The sequence below is a fragment of the Gorilla gorilla genome, chromosome 3 (assembly GCF_029281585.2).
Source record: "Gorilla gorilla gorilla isolate KB3781 chromosome 3, NHGRI_mGorGor1-v2.1_pri, whole genome shotgun sequence".
Lineage (NCBI taxonomy): Eukaryota > Metazoa > Chordata > Mammalia > Primates > Hominidae > Gorilla > Gorilla gorilla.
In genome coordinates, this window is record NC_073227.2 from 195,285,977 (window position 1) to 195,302,685 (window position 16,709).

General features: G+C 33.9%; 1 protein-coding gene across 15 annotated transcripts in view; it reads left to right on the top strand.

The window, feature by feature from the left end:
• Window positions 1-16,709, top strand: part of CEP44 (centrosomal protein 44) — a 50,129-nt gene that overhangs the window by 3,868 nt on the left and 29,552 nt on the right. For 9 of the 15 annotated variants that reach the window (XM_004040645.5, XM_055385865.2, XM_055385860.2 and 6 more), the window contains exons 2-6: window positions 8,692-8,788; window positions 9,488-9,626; window positions 12,458-12,605; window positions 14,120-14,266; window positions 14,659-14,781. In XM_004040645.5, the coding sequence (XP_004040693.1) occupies window positions 9,538-9,626; window positions 12,458-12,605; window positions 14,120-14,266; window positions 14,659-14,781 (507 nt within the window). In that variant the 5' untranslated portion in view covers window positions 8,692-8,788; window positions 9,488-9,537. Of the gene's footprint in view, window positions 1-2,867; window positions 4,881-8,691; window positions 8,789-9,487; window positions 9,627-12,457; window positions 12,606-14,119; window positions 14,267-14,658; window positions 14,782-16,709 lie in introns of those variants that run through there. The other 6 variants (XM_055385857.2, XM_055385862.2, XM_063705648.1 and 3 more) reach the window with 2 other exon arrangements.

Genomic DNA, 16,709 nt, shown 5'->3' on the forward strand with positions numbered 1-16,709 from the left:
AGTTTATCCCAGATACCATTTCTGTTATTTGTTGCTTTCTATAATATTTTAAATTAACTAAATCACACACATTCTCTTTTTCATCATTACTTGGTAGGTGGAATGTTTTGATTTTCCCTTCTGGTTATGATTTACATGTATTAACTTATTAATACACGAAGATCAAAAAGTGACCAAAATTGTTCAAAAGGTACAATTTATTATAGGATAATTATAATTATTTCATGCTGACAATATGTTTATAAGTGTTTTGCAGTAACCTTTTTGTTTCTATAATTTCATGGTAAGAAAGAAAATGAATTAGGTAGAGCTAGTAATACCAGGTATAGACAAGAATGTAGTATTTAAAGCTAATATCTGAAATTCTCTTCTTGCATCTGCTAACTGAACGAGAAAATTCTGTGTGTGAGAATGGAAAACTTTGGGTGAAAAGTGAAAACTTGGATTTTGTAGTCCAGGCCCTTAATTAAGTAGATAACACACTCAGAAGGAGAAAATTTGGGGTGCTTTATATACAAAGGGACTATTTTTAAAGGTGTGTGTACAGAGATCTGGTGCTGCTTCATTTTTTAACCTGTTTATTGCGGTATGATTGACATACAGAAAGCTATAGACATTTAATGTATACAATTTCTGTTTGGAGATAAGTAGATATTGTGAAACCATCCAACCATTATTACTACAAGAAATCAATGCCATCACCTTGAAAAGTTTCCTTCTACTCATCTTTTTTTCACCTTTTGTGATAAGAGCACTTAACATTAGATCTAACTTCTTAGCAAAGTTTTAAGAATACAATATTGCTAATCACAGACACTGGGTTGTACCTGCAGATCTTATTTATTTTGCCTAACTGAAACTTTGTACCCTTTGAACAACAGCTTCCCATTTTGTTCTCCCCATGTTCCCTTACAACCACCATTCTATTCTCTGCTTGCATGTATTTGACTATTTTAGATTTCACATACATTGAGATAATACAGTATTTGTCTTTTTGTGTTTAGCTCATTTCACTTAGCATAATGTGCTTCAGGTTCATCCATGTTGTTGCAAATGGCAGGATTTCCTTCTCTTTTGAAGGCAAATTTGTTTATTCTCACATTTTTGTTGGGGTCCCTAAGGTTTTCTACATCTAAGATCATGTCATCTGCAAACAGATATTGTACCTCTTCTCTTTTTATTTGGATGTTTTTAATTTATTTTTCTTACCTAGTTATTCTGGTTAGGACTTAAAATACTACGCTGAATAGGAGAGGCTAAAATAGGCAACCTTGCCTTGTTCCTCATCTTATGGGGAAAGCCTTCAGTTTTTTATCTTTAAGTATGTTAGCTGTGGGCTTCTCATAAATGGACTTTATTTTGTTTTTCCTTTACCTAATTTGCTATAAGGTTCTTCCATACCTAATTTATTGGAAGTTTTTATCACAAAAGAGTATCGAATTTTGTCAAGTGCTTTTTCTGCATCTGTGGAGATGCCCATGTGAGTTTTATCCTTCATTCTATTAATGCAGTATATTACATTGGTTGGTTGTCATGTGTTGAACCATCCTTGCATCACAATGAAAAATCCTACTTGGTCATGGTATATGATTCTTTTAATGTGCTGTTGTGTTTGGTTTGCTAACATTTCATTGAGGATTTTTACATCTATATTCATCAAATGTATTAGACTGTAGTTTTCTTGTAGTGTCTTTGTCTGGCTTTGGTATCAGGGTGATGCAGGCCTCAGAATGACTTTGGAAGTGTTCCCTCTTCTTCTTTTTTTTTTTTTTAGATATGTTTAATAAGGTTTTGTATTAATTTTTCTTTAAATGTTTGCTAGAATGTATCTGGCTCTTGGCTTTTTTTTGTTGGGAATTTTTTGATTATTCCGTCAATCTCCTTTTTTGTTATTTGTCTATTCAAGCATTCTATTTCTTCTTGATTCAGTCTCGGTAAGTTATATTTTTCTAGGAATTTACCCATTTTTTTTTAGATTGTCCAATTTGATGGCATATAATTGTTCATAATAGTCCCTTATGATACTTTTTATATCTGTGGGATCAATTGTGTCCTCTTTCATTTCTGATTTTGTTTGAGTCTTCTATTTTTAAAGTCTAGCCAAGGATTTGTTGATTTAGTTTGTCTTTTCAAAAGAGGAACTTTTAGTTTTGTCAATTTTTAAAATTGTTTTTCAGTTTTCTATTTCATTTATTTCTAATCCAATCTTTATTATTTTCTTCCTTCTGCTAATTTTGGATTTAGTTTGTTCTTTTTCTAGTTCCTTGAGGTGTAAAGTTAGGTTGTTTTATTGAGACCTTTTTTTTTTTCTTCTTCTTTGAGACAGAGTCTCGCTCTGTCACCAGGCTGGAGTGCAGTGGTGTGATGATCTTGGCTCACTGCAACCTCCGCCTCCCGGGTTCAAGTGATTCTCCTGCCTCAGCCTCCCGAGTAGGTGGGAGTCCCGAGTAGGTGGGACTATAGCCACGCACCACCATGCTCAGCTAATTTTTGTATTTTTAGTAGAGATGGGGTTTCACCATGTTAGCCAGGATGGTCTCAATCTCTTGACCTAGTGACCCGCCTGCCTCAGCCCCCAAAAGTGCTAGGATTATAGGCGTGAGCCACTGTGTCCTGCCTCTTTCTTCTTCTTAATGAATTTATTGCTATAAACACTTCTCTTATTCTGCTTTTACTGCATCCTATATGTTTGGGTATACTGTGTTTTTATTATTGTTTGTCTTGAGATATTTTATAATTTCTGTTTTGATTTCTTCTTTGACCCAGTATTATTTAATAGTATGTTATTTAATTCCCCTGTATTTGTGAATTTTTCCATTTTCTATTATTGATTTCTAGTTTCATTCCCTCGTGATCAGACAAAATGTTTAGAATGTTTTTAGTCTTCTTAAATTTGTTAAGACTTGTTTTGTGACCTAGGCTGTGATCAGTTATAGAGAATGTTTCATGTCCTTTTGAGAAGAATGATTATTTTGCTATGGTTGAGTCTCATGTTCTGTATATGCATGTTAGGTCTTTGGTCTATAGTGTTGTATAGTTTGCAATTTACTTGTTGGTATTCTGTCCGGATGACCAGTACATTATAGACAGTGACGTATCAAAGTCTCCTTCTGTATTGTATTGATATCTATTTTCTTCCTCCAATTCTATCAATATTTGCTGTTGGCATTCTGTCTGGATGACCTGTACATTATAGAGAGTGATGTATCCAAGTCTCCTTCTATATTGTATTGATATCTATTTCTTCCTTCAAATCTGTCAATGTTCACTGTATATTTTAAGGTGCTTTGATGTTGGGTGCATATGTATTTTTAGTTGTTGTATCTTTCCATTGAATTGACCCTTTTACTATTATATAATGCCTTATTTGTCTCTTTTGACAGTTGTCGACTTAAAGTCTATTTTGTCTGATATAGATAGCCACCCTGCTCTCTTTTGGTTATAGTTTGCATGGAATATCTTTCTCAATCCCTTCACTTTTAGCCTACGTGTGTCCTTAAATGTTAGAGTCTCTTGTAGATAGCGTATAGTTGAGTGTTGTTTTTATTATCCATTTCAGCCATTCCATGTCTACTGAGAGCCCTTAATTATTAAAAATTTAAAGTAATAATGTTTAATAATTAAGTACTTAATTGTTTCCATTTTATTCATTGTTTTCTATTTGCTTTCTGTTTCTCCTGTTTTTCTCTTGTTTGTTGTCTTTGTGATTTGATGATTGTAGTAGAATGCTTTGATTTTTTTCTTTTTTTTGTTTATTTACTATACTTTTTATTTTGGTTACTATGGGGTTTGCATCAAATATTATGTAGTCATAGCAGGCTTTTTAAAGCTAGTAACAACTTCATTCATATTCAGAATCTCTACACTCCTCCCCCCTCTTCCTCACCAATGTATGTAATTGATTTCAGATTTTACTTCTTTCTATATTGTTTCTATTAACAAATTTCTGTGGTTGTTGTAGTTACTCATACTATTTTTGTCTTTTAATTTATATACTAGTGTTCAATGAGATTTACGTGCCACAAATTTCAGTATTGCAATATTCTGTGTTTGTTTTCATGTTTGCTTTTAGCAGTGAGATGTATACTTTCATATGCTTTCATACTGTTGGTTTAGTATCTTTTCAGTTAACTTGAAGATCTCCTGTTAGCATTTCTTGTTAGGGCATGTCTAAAAGTGACAAACTCCCTGAGTTTTTTAATCTGAGGAAGTTTTCATGTTTTCTTTATTCTTTATTCTTTTATCTTTTTCTTTTATTTTTATTTTTATTTTTTTTCCCCAGGTCTGGCTCTGTTGCCCAGGCTGGAGTGCAGTGACATGATCTCAGCTCATTGCAACCTCAACCTCCTGGGCTCAAGTCAGCCTCCCACCACAGCCTCCCAGGTAGCTGGGACTAGAGGCATGCACCACCATGACTGGCTAATTTTTGTATTTTTTGTAGAGACAAGATTTCACCATGTTTGCCAGGGTGGTCTTGAACTCCTGAGCTCAAGCAATCTGCCTGCCCTCAGCCTCCTCAAGTGCTGGGATTACAGGTGTGAGCCACCATGCCTGGCTATTTCCTTCATTCCTGAAGACAGTTTTTTCAGGTAATTGTTTTCAGTTGGCAGGTTTCTTTTTTTACTTTCAGTATGTTGAATATGTCATTCCCTCTCTCCTGGCCTGCAAGTGTTCTGCTGAGAAATTCACCAATACCTTTATGGAGGCTCTGTTATATGAAATAAGTTACTTTTCTGTCGCTGCTGTCAAAATTTTTTCTCTGTCTTTGAATTTTGACAAATTCATTATGGTGTCTATTGGTACAGACCTCTTTGGCTTCAACCTATTTGGGAACTTTTGGGCTTCGTGAGTCTGGATGTCCATTTTCCTCCCTAGATTTGGTAAGTTTTCAGTCATAATCTAAATGTGCTTTCTGCCCCTTTCTCTCTGTCTTTTTGCCTTCTGGAACTTTTATAATGTGTTTATTAAGTTACTTAGTGGTGTACCATAAGTCCCGTAGTATTACTTCATTTCACTTTTTATTCTTTTTAATATTTCTTCCTCTAATTGTATAATTTCATATGACCGGTGTTCAAGTTTGCTGATTCTTTCTTTTGGTTGATTGAGTCTGTTGTTGAAGCCTTCTATTGAATTTTTTAGTTCAGTCATTGTATCCTTCAGCTCTAGGATTTCTGTTTGGTTCTTTTTTATGCTTCTCCTTTATTGAACTTTTTGTTCATGTATTGTTTTCCTGATTTTTATTTCATTTTCTATCTGGGTTTGTTTGTTTGTTTTTGTAGCTCATTGAGCTTAAGATGATTATTTTGAATTCTTTGTCAAGCAGATCATGGATCTTCATCTTGTTATAGTCAGTTTCTGTAACCTTATTGGTTTCCTTTGGCATGTTATATTTACTCATAATCCCTTGAGTCTTTCACTGGTGTCTGTACATTTGAAGGAGCAGTTCCCACTTCTGTACTAAACAGAGTGATTTCAGTAGGTGAAGATCTTCTCTTGCTGGGTCCCTTGGTGAGACTGACTTCCAAACCACAGTCACTTAGGTGGAGCCAGGTTGTGGGTCTGCTTACATGTTCAAAATCAGGTCTGCGGTTGTGGGCCTGTTACTGGGGCTTGGGTGGGTGTGGTTCCTTCTGGGTTCCCAGACAAACAAGTCTTCCTGTGAGACCTTGGACAGGTGAGTTGAAGCCCACATGCTGATGAGGCTGCTGCTGGGTCTGGAGCCAGTTCTGTAGTCGCATGCCTGCTACTGGGGCATGATTCTGCCTCCTCAAAATGGCTTCTATCAGTCTTGGACTCCAGAAGGATGTCATAGCCTTCTACTTGGACCCATCAGGGCACTTTTATACATAGATGGTTGCTAAATTGGTGTTTCTGTGAAGGACAAGGGCTGGGGAGGTCCTGTTCCACTGTCCTTTTCTAGCTAAAACCTTCTTTGATTTCTTTCATAGTTTTGTAATTTGTCACATACAGATCATTTACATATTTTGTTAGACTTATAAGTGTTTTTTGTGCTATGATAATGGTGCTTTTAGTTTTATATTTCTAATCATTTATTGCCAGTATATAGGAAAACATTTGACTTTTATATATTAACCTTATATACTGTGACTTTGCTATACTCACTTTTTACTTTTAGGGGTTTTTTTGTTAATTCTTTAGCATTTCCTAAATAAACAATCATGTCTTTTGCAAATGAAGACCACTTTATTCCTTTCTTCCTAAGGTATTTTATTTCCTTTGCTTGCTTCATTTCACTAGCTAGGACTTCTGGAACACTGTTGAATAGGAGTGGTGAGATAGGACATCCTCGTGTTATTCCCAGTCTTTGGGGGACATATACAGTTTCTCAGCCTTAAGTGTGGTGTTAGCTGTTGGTTTTTTTTGTAGGCTTTATGGCCATTCTAATAGGTGTGTAGTGGTATTTTGGTTTAATTTGCAAATCTCTAATGATAAATGATTTTAAGCCTCTTTTCATATTATTTACAATCCATATATCCTCTTTAGTGAGATATCTGTTAACATCTTTTGCCTATTTTTTAATTGTATTGTTTGTTTCAGAATTCTAGGTATTTTCCCAATTAAGCTGAGGGACTTTCCCTCTATTCCTAGTTTGCTGAGAGTATTTATTATGGATGGGTGTTAGATTTCTTTCAAGTGCTTTTTCTACATCCGTTGATAATACATGATTTGCCTTCTTTGACCTGCTAATGTGGCTTACGTTGATTTTTAGAATGTTGTACTAAGCTCCTGCATACCTAGAGTAAATCTGCTGGGTGTGGTATTTGATACCTTGGTTGAGTATAGAATTCAAGATTATAAGTAATTCCTCTCAGGATTTTGAAGATAATGTTTCTTTATCCTTTAGCTTCTAACATTGTTATTGAAAGTTTGGTGCTATTTTGATATTCTTCCTATGTGATCTTTTCTTGCCTTGTTGGATGTTTATCAAAACTTCTCTTTTATGAAATGTCACAGTGATATATCTTGGTGTGAGTTTTGTTTCACTTCTTGTGTTTATCACTCATTGTGTTCTTTCAATCTAGAAAATCATGACATTCAGCCTTAAGAGGTGTTTTTGTATTATTTCACAATTTCCTCCCTCATTTTCTCTCGTTCATGAGATGTTGAACCTTTTGGTTTGGTCCTCTAATTTTCTTATAATTTCTATTCCACTTTTGTGTCTTTTCATCCATTGTGTAACTATAATTATCTCCTCAAACTTGTCTTATTTAAATTTTTATTTTTGCCATCATTTTCAATTCTGTTGTTGATTTCTGTTTAAATCCATTGTGGTCTAAAAGCAGACATTGTATGATTTCTACTTTTTAAAAATGTGTTAAGGTGTGCCTTATGACCCCAAAGATAGTCTGTCTTGGTGGATATTCCATGTGAAATTGAGAAGAATATGTATTCTATTGTTGTTTGATGAAGTAGTCTATAAATATTCGTTATATCCAGTTGATAGATAGATGATATTGTTTGTCCTTACTGATTTTTTTTTTTTTTTTTTTTTGCCTGCTGGATCTATTTCTCATAGAGGAGTGTTGAAGTCTCCAACTAAAATAGGGGATTTGTATATTTCTCGTTGTGGTTCTGTCAGTTTTTGTTTCATATATCTTGACATTGTGTTGTCAGGTGCATAGACATTAAAGATTGTTATATTTTCTGGGAGAATTAAGTCCTTTATCTTTATGTAATGACCCTATGTCCCTAATAACTTTCCTTATTATAAAGTCTGCTGTCTGAGATTATTATAACTGTTCCTGCTTTCTTTTGATTAATGTTAGCATGGTATATTTTTCCCTATCCATTTACTTTTAATCTTATAAACAAAATGGATTTCTTATAGACAACATGTACTTAGATCTTATTTTTGGTCCACTTTAACAATCTCTGGCTCATTTTACATTCTCACAAGCTTAATATTTTTTATATCCTAATATTCTTGTTTTAGGTTTTGATTTTTTTTCTAATCTCATTGAGAATGGAAAGCTTCATTTTGAAATTTTTTCTCTATATTATCTCTATTTCCACCAAATTTTTCTTCTCTGCTTATTTTGTTTAAGGTATTTATATATACTTTTCATACTGAAGCTTCCCTCTAATAGTTATTGACCTTTGGGCATATATTCAGTTTTAAACATGAGTCTCTAAGAAAAAAAGGTGCCTGGTTAGGGCTTATCAATAAGTGAGTTTGCTGCAGGTTTATTGGGCAAGACCTGCCCTTTTCAATGGGGATTTTCCTCAAATGTCAGAAACGTGATACTTTTTTCTCCAGGTCCATCCACCTTCTCTAGCATAGAACCTGATAGTCTGTTGTCACAGAGGATGTAAGTCTAACAGCTTCTTGAGGCTGAGATATAGGAAGAAACTTTATTAGTGTGTGTGTGTGTGTGTGTGTGTGTGTGTGTTTTCATTAATACTTCTTTCTGCCTTCGAACACTTCCTTCTGTATTGTTCGCCTTGCCTAATGTTTCCAAATTTGGTGCCTCCTTGATTCAATTTCTTTGGAGTGTAAAGCTCTTTTCTCTTTCCAGGGTAGGTGAGAGGTAGTTGCCTTGCTGAGCAAGTTATGTGTGTAGGGATAGGAGGCGGGAGGGAAAATAAATTCTAGGGTTAGCTGCTGCTTATGTAGACTTTCAAATAATCATTCTTATTTCAGCCCCCTGGACTTACCGCTTTGTCTTTCAGAAGCATCAAGTGCACCTGATTTGTGAACCTATCTTGCTTCAGTTGGTTTCCTCCTAAATATTAGGCAGATGGGATTGGCCAGTCTGTGCTCTGCTAGGTTGGTTATCCCTTATTCATTTGCTTTTCATTTTCCAAAATTTTGTTGATACCTGTTTTGTTATGTGAAATCTCCTGTAGTTCCTTTTGTCCTGGTGGGTATATATGATTTTTAATTATTTACTTTCATTTTAGTGATCTTTAGAAAATGGAAAGGAAGGTAACATGCATTTAATCTGTCATATTTATCCAAGTGAACCCTGCATTTTTAAAATGTATTTTTAGTTTTTAGGAAAGGTATCTTTTTGGCAACTATGTGAGATCAGAGCCCTGTGACTCTGATTAAATCTGCGCTAAATTTGTCTCCATTTTTTATTGATTGTGTTATGTAGCTTCTATAAGCATCCAAAAGAGTCATTGATGGATGTTATTCCAAGTTGATGTGTCTTCTCAAATGGTGCTTTATGCTTAAAAAAAAAACTATTGGGCAAGTGTTATATAAGATACATTATAATAAGATGAATATAAGGCAAACATTTCTTTGGAAGGAAAACATGTAGGAGGGTAGGGGAGACACCCTATATTCAGGAACTTATAGTAGTTACAAAGTAGAACTTGAGTAGTAGAGAAGAAGCTAGGGGAAAAAGAGCTAGGGTAAGATAAATATGGTAAGTGCCAATAGGAGATATGACCAAAATAGAATCAAGAAGCTTCAAAAATACAGAGACTTAACCAGTATTGCATGGATTTCTATTTTCAGGTGAAAAATTAGACTATTTCAAGAATTGGAGCTGAATCTGGTGTTAAGTAATGGCAACAGGTGACTTAAAAAGAAGCTTACGGAACCTAGAACAGGTGCTCCGCTTGCTAAATTATCCTGAAGAGGTGGACTGTGTAGGGTAAGCTATAATATCAAACTTAATTGTATTCTTCTTGCTAGTGATTTGAGATGATATTTAACATGGGGGACTACCTGAGAAAAATCAGATTTTACCTGGATCCTATTTAAATCTGCCTTGAAATGATTAAAATATTTGAGAAAGCAGGGAATTATAGGAGTTTATTTCTAAGTATGAGCTAATGAAGAATTCCAACTTAAAAGATTTAAAACTGTTTAGAAGCACAGTATTTATCTGTATAAGTTATAATCTCTGTACAGCTTTTAAACTCATAAAGGTATAATAGATTTTATTATTTGTATAATCTACCATTCTCTCATATTCAGTTGGATGATATTTCTTACAGTTAAATATATCCAGAATAAGAAGAGATTGTTGCCATTTCTTGTCAGTCTTTTCTTATCATTTATTTGTTTATTCTTTTATGGAGGAAAGATTTTATACATTTAAGTCAAGTGTTCTTTTTCATATGGAATATTCTAGTTAGTAGATTTTTTTGTGTATGGCAACCTGAAGATTGCTCTTAAGCTCTCCCATTTAACAGACCCCACTTTGAACCTTTCACTTTAGCTCCTATTTTGCAACTATGACAATGTTTTTAGAATATGGCAACATACATTTTCCTATATTCATGTCTATATAATATGGTACTGCAGTCATTCTGTATCCCTTCATAATTCTGTTTCTTCATGACACTTACCCTTAACCTTTTATCATTGATTAATTGATGGATTGGTTAAATGTTAATTGGTTACTAGAATGTAAGTTGAAGTCTTGGACTTTGTTTTTTGTTTTTACTGTGGAATCCCCCCATCTAGAATTATGCATGGCACATATTAGGAGTTGATTAGACATTTATTGAATGAATGAGTATCCAGGGACAAGTCCAAGTTAGATGTTCAAGAGTAGAGGGAAACTTGTAAGTAGAATCCTTCAGTAATGGGCTTTACATATAAGAATGGCTATCCATATAAGAATGGATATTCTAATAACTCTTGAGGTTACAGTAGGGAGAGGTAACTCAAGAGAAGGCTGAAAGTGAAAGGATAGAGAGGAGAGTAAGGAGAAAGTTTAGCTCAAATTGCTGTTATTATAGGCATTATATGTGAGAGGCAGAAGATATGAAACAGATGTAATCCATGTATGTAAGAATCATCTTGATTCCTCAAAACATGAAAATCCTGACCATCCAGAACTTGCAGGGGTTTAACCAGTTTGAGTAGCCAAGTCTTCTCCTTGCCACTTTAAGTGTCAACATTTTAAAAGACATTTTAAATAGGAATAATTCTAAAATATACCAGTATTCTCTTGTTTTCTAAATACAGTGTTTAAACATTTAATTTTCTTATTACCCAAAAGCATCATTAAGAACAACAATTTTTAGATTATTATATAACATACTAAAATCTGCAGGGTCTATTGAGATTTGAAATGCTACTTGCTTCTTCCATAGAGGCACTCAGATTGCTAGTCTCCCTGCCACACACATTTAAGCACACACACAACACCCCCCTCATTTTGATTCTTTTTTCTACTTTTTCACATTTGTTATGTTTTCTGGCCATTTGCTGTTTTTTGTGTTGGCATCTGTTTTTCTTACTGTTTCTAATATGCTAAGTCCTTAGGAACTAGATAATCAAGATTTTTGAAATTGTTTAACATAAAAAGTGTTGAATGTGTGCCTGGCTATCATCTATGTATAGTGTGCATAAAATGGACAGATTTTGCTGTTCAAAGGTATTTTTTTTTCATTTCCTGTTTTTGGACTGTGTTTCAGATAGACAAGGTTGCCAGAGGAGTTTTCTGATTGGGTGAAATATTACAGTATTTCAAAGAAACATAAAAGAAATAATTCATATTTGTCCAGTAAAACAAAATGCAGTGCTATCATCATGTTATTTGTTCTCTGTCTTACTAAAAATTTGGGTGGAGATGGGGATGTTTATGTGAACATCTTGAATTTTTTGGAAAACATTTGTTTTATATAAGTACAAAATACTGCAATTGAACAAATGTAACTGGCAGATTGAACAAATACCTCCTGTGCTTTGTTGTGGGAAAATCAGTGAAGGTACTTCACATTGAGAAAATAAGAAGACAGGAAACACTACCAGACAGATAAAGACACAGCAGATACTGAGTAGCCTGGGAGTCTTTCTTGGAGAGATCAGTATAGATCAGAAAGTTGAGGAAAGCTTCATGGGAAGCTTGAGATTTGATGAATGATTTGTAAAAAATAAATAATAATTGGATAAGCAAAGAAGAGTGGGATACCTTTCTAGACTAGTGGAATTAGCATAGGTAATAATGTACGATTTAGAAGGAGCAGTAAGTGAAAAGTAATAGACTGGTCAACCAAGTCACAGTTCATGCTTTTTCCCACCCCATCTTCCTCATCTGTAACTTCGAATTCATAATATTTACCTTTGGAAGTTTGTGGTAGAGAGCAAAGGAGGTAATAGAACAAGTGTTTGCAAAACCATAAAGTGTACTTCAATTTTGTAAGATGGTACATTGCTTTTAGTAGTAGTAGAAAGTGGAGTAGATCACGTAAGACTAAGCTTTGGAAAATCAATGGTAAATAGTTGGTACTAGAGACCTATAGTAAGTTTTTTGAGCAAACGAACAGTGGTATTTCATAGTAGTCTGGCTAGACTGGTTTAAAATGGGGAATGGAATCTAGAAAGTCTCATGTATCACCTAATTATTATAGCTATAGTGTTAAGTTTTAAATTATTATAAACATTTCTAATATTTTCTTGATTATCCAACTTTGTGGAATTATGCTTATTAAATGCTTATTAAAAATATTTTTCTTTTTTTCCTAACAGTTTGATAAAGGGAGACCCAGCAGCATCTTTGCCCATCATCAGCTATTCTTTTACCTCATACTCACCTTATGTAACAGAACTTATAATGGAATCCAATGTAGAGCTCATAGCAAAAAATGACTTGCGCTTTATAGATGCTGTCTATAAGGTATTTTGAGTTTATGAAACAATAACTATTAGTTATTGAATGATTTTTAAAAATTAATGATTTAGTCATAACTTCTTAAATATATGCAGCATATACAATTGACAGGATATTTTCATTTGTATTTATCTCATTTAAATGTAGTCCCTATTGAAATCAAGATGCAATTCATGTTTGCTTTTTGAATGTTACCTATTCTAATAAATACAGCAACTGGTAAATATTTGTTGTTGGCTATTGTTTGCCCTTTTTAATCAAATTTTAGTAAAATTTGGTATACTGGCAGAAATTAGAGAATAATGTAATTATATTCAATAAAACTTATAGTTTTTTAGAATTATATGTTAGTTTAGTTTGTAAAAAGGAACTATTACTGACATTTTTTTTTTATTAAACTGATATATTCTTTGAGGTCTGAGAGCATGTCTTATATTGTATCTACCCTAGTATTTATACTTGTACTCTGTGTATACTGAATTTAATCTCGTATTTGATTTTTTTAAAACCCTGCTTTTATCATTAATTTTTGCTTAAGTACTGTGGTTTGTATTAAAGTTAGTTTTTAATGGTAAAAACCCACTTATCAAATGTAGTCTTTTTTTTTTTTTTTTTTTGAGACAGAGTCTTGCTCTGTCACCAGGCTGGAGTGCAGTGTCACGATCTAGGCTCACTGCAGTCTCCGCCTCCTGGGTTCAAGCAGTTCCCCTGCCTCAACCTCCTGAGTAGCTGGGACTACAGGCATGCACCGTGACCACGCCTGGCTAATTTTTTGTATTTTAGTAGAGAGGGTTTCACCATGTTGGCCAGGATGGTCTCGATCTCCTGACCTTGTGCTCTGCCCACCTTGGCCTCCCAAAGTGCTGGCATTACAGGCATGAGCCACCGCACCCAGCCTCAAATAGTCTTTTAAAAAAAGCAGAGTTGTAGTCAATGAAATGGGAGCTTTTATATGTAGTCTCTGTTTAATCTTTCTCTTTCTTGCTTTTGATCCCAGAAAACATCCATGGAAGCCTAAGAGGCACTTTTAAGAAATTCTAGAGCTCCACAGAGTAGATTTAGGAAACTACTGATCTAGTGTGGTTTTTTTCATTTTACAAATGAAAAATTGAGACCAAAAGGCCTACTGACGTATCCAAAAATCACATAGTGGAAGAGTTATAAACAAATAGAACTATAGTTTCTGACTCTGGTATGGTATTCTAGTGAACTAAGAAGTTTTTCTAATATCTGTGAAGATATTTACACTTTTTGATGATTGACTATATTTTTCCATCTCTCTGGACAGACATCTGTTCTCCAGCATATCCTTTGCTACCTGTTTTCCACCTGATACCTGTCTTACTGGATCATGACTTAACACCAGCCCTATGAATTACTTTAGTACTCTTTAGTTAATGGCTTGGTTTTCCTTGTCCTCTCAAAGGTGGCCATTATTCCCCTGACCAGGTGGGCATTATCATTTGGAATTTTAGAAATAAATTGCTCCCAATTATTACAAGAGTCTGTTTCCTCTGCAGCTTCTTCGTGATCAATTTAATTATAAACCAATTTTGACAAAAAAGCAGTTTATCCAATGTGGGTTTGCAGAATGGAAAATCCAAATTGTTTGTGATATTTTGAATTGTGTGATGAAAAAGCACAAGGAATTAAGCAGTCTTCAGAAGGTAATTTTATGAATAGATTTTAATGCTGATGTATGCTATTAATAGATGGCTCAGTATTTTAATGTATAAAATCAATACCCTAGACAGCAAATTATTTCATAGTGTAATTACTGTATTATTCAAAGATTTGAGTAACCTTATAAAGCTTGTTGTTTAAGTACGACTCTCTTGTTTTATACACCTGTGACTGGGAACTCCTAGTGTTAAACTAATAGTTCAAACATAATACATTTTCATTACTTCTTAGTTTTTAAAAGTCATGTAGTCTCATTAGAGTCTCATTATTTGTCAGTTATATTTCATATATGAAAATTTAAATGTTAATGGAATTTTAATATATAATTATGCTTTCACACAAAATTTGTTATTTTGACTAATACCTTTTTTTTTAGATTCCATCACAACAAAGAAAGAAAATCAGTTCTGGTAAGTCAGAACCTCCTTTGAGCAATGAGAAAATATCTGCAGAGGCTGTTGGCGTTGATATCAGTGGCAGGTTTATGACTTCAGGAAAGGTATGCAACCACAAAGAAAATATCATATTGTTTAAGAGTTATCTAATTAATCGAATATACAGTTTTCAGTTTTCTGATTGGCACCTGATGAAACATTCTAGTTAGATATTGGAGTTCATTGATTTTTAACGGTGCTGCATGCCATATATTTTTGGGCAGTATGCCTGAAGTTATAACAATAGGATAGAAAGATAAAATTAAATACGTGTTCTCTTTATATTTCTAATTTCTAATTCTGCCTGATTTCCTAAACAGAAGAGTAGTGATTTAGGAAGATTATCTTATGCAGTTATCTACATTTGCTCTTAATTGTGTTCTAGTCTTCCTAAAACATGGGAACATATGAAGAGCCTACATTAGCAGTAGTGATAGGTTATAATGATTCATTTATGTACATTATATTTCTGTAACCAAGTATGAATTATCCAATAATTGGCAGTCCCTACACGTAGAATCTGGTTTTCAGTTAATATTTTGAATATTTTCTCTTTCTTGAAAGATAATTTTTCTGCCATTATCTGCTTTGAGCAGCTGTGGCAAATTGAATCTAATGCACTTAGAGCTACAGTGTTTCTATCACTAAGGGAGACTTAAGCTAAAATGTTATTTATTAATATATTTTCAGCTGTCTTCCAGCTGGAGAAGACTCTGATTGAATGATAGAATATCAGATGAATTATCAATGGTGTAATTAAGTAAAGGATGTGAATACTTTCTGACTGAAGTATAATCTAGAGTATTACTTCTGCCCTAATCCAAAATACATGAGTTATGTAAACAGAATCTATTTAAAAAATTTATTCTTGGGCCTAGCACAGTAGCTCATGCCTGTAATCCCAGCACTTTGGGAGGCCAAGGCGGGTGGATCACCTAAAGTCAGGAGTTCGAGACCAGCCTCACCAGCATGGCGAAACCCCGTTTCTACTAAAAATACAAAAATTAGCTAGGCGTGGTAGCTGGTGCCTGTAACCCCAGCTACTTGAGAGACTGAGGCAGGAGAATCGCTTGAACCCTGGAGGCAGAGGTTCCAGTGAGCCGAGATCGTACTACTGCAGTCCAGGCTGGGTGACAGAGCGAGACTCCATCTCAAAAAAATATGTTTATTCCTTTATACCTTAAAAAAGTGAAATTTTATTATAAGAAAAGGTTCTTATGCCACTTCTTTTTAATGTGCCTATTTTGCTGTAGGTAATGAGGACAATATAAAGAATGATACAGAGCCGCCATTTTTGAATAAGTGCATATAGTTTTTGTACACTTGCATCTCTAACTCATCTAACTCTTGTTAGTTTTATTTATTATTTTCTAACTGTTAAATGACTTATATCTTGTATTCTTCCCCAACTAGAAGGAACATATATAAACAGGGATTTTCTTATACTGATTTTTTGTACCTTCATTTTGCTTAGCACAGGATTAGGAACACTGTGAGCACTTATTAATTATTTATTGATATAATGTGCTTTTCAATGTTCTATTTCAGTATGAGAGTTGAGGGGACAGTCTAAATTGTCCTAGCCAAGAAAAATGTAAACTTCAAAACATTAGACTTATTTTTAATTTTCTTAAAGCAAAGTTTTCTTTGTTATCTATTAAAATTTATATCAGATCTTTATCAGAAATTTGAATAAGTATTAAAAGTTCTCAGATTTAGAAAAGAGTCTACAAGTACATTTCTTTGTTTACAAGCAAAAGTTGAGTCAATATTAAAGCAAATTGTCTCCTATCCCAGTGCCTTATATAGTATGCCTATTTGCGCTTCTGAGTCACATATGTTTTTATAGTGTGTATGCAAACTGTAGAATAGGAAGCAGGTAGAGGATTTCTAGGTAAATGCATACCGTGACCTAATGCTTTTTTTGTCAGGACTTTTTCGTTGTCATTATTAGGTTTGAATTCTTAGCTGAAGGTCTAATAAATTGCAGTTT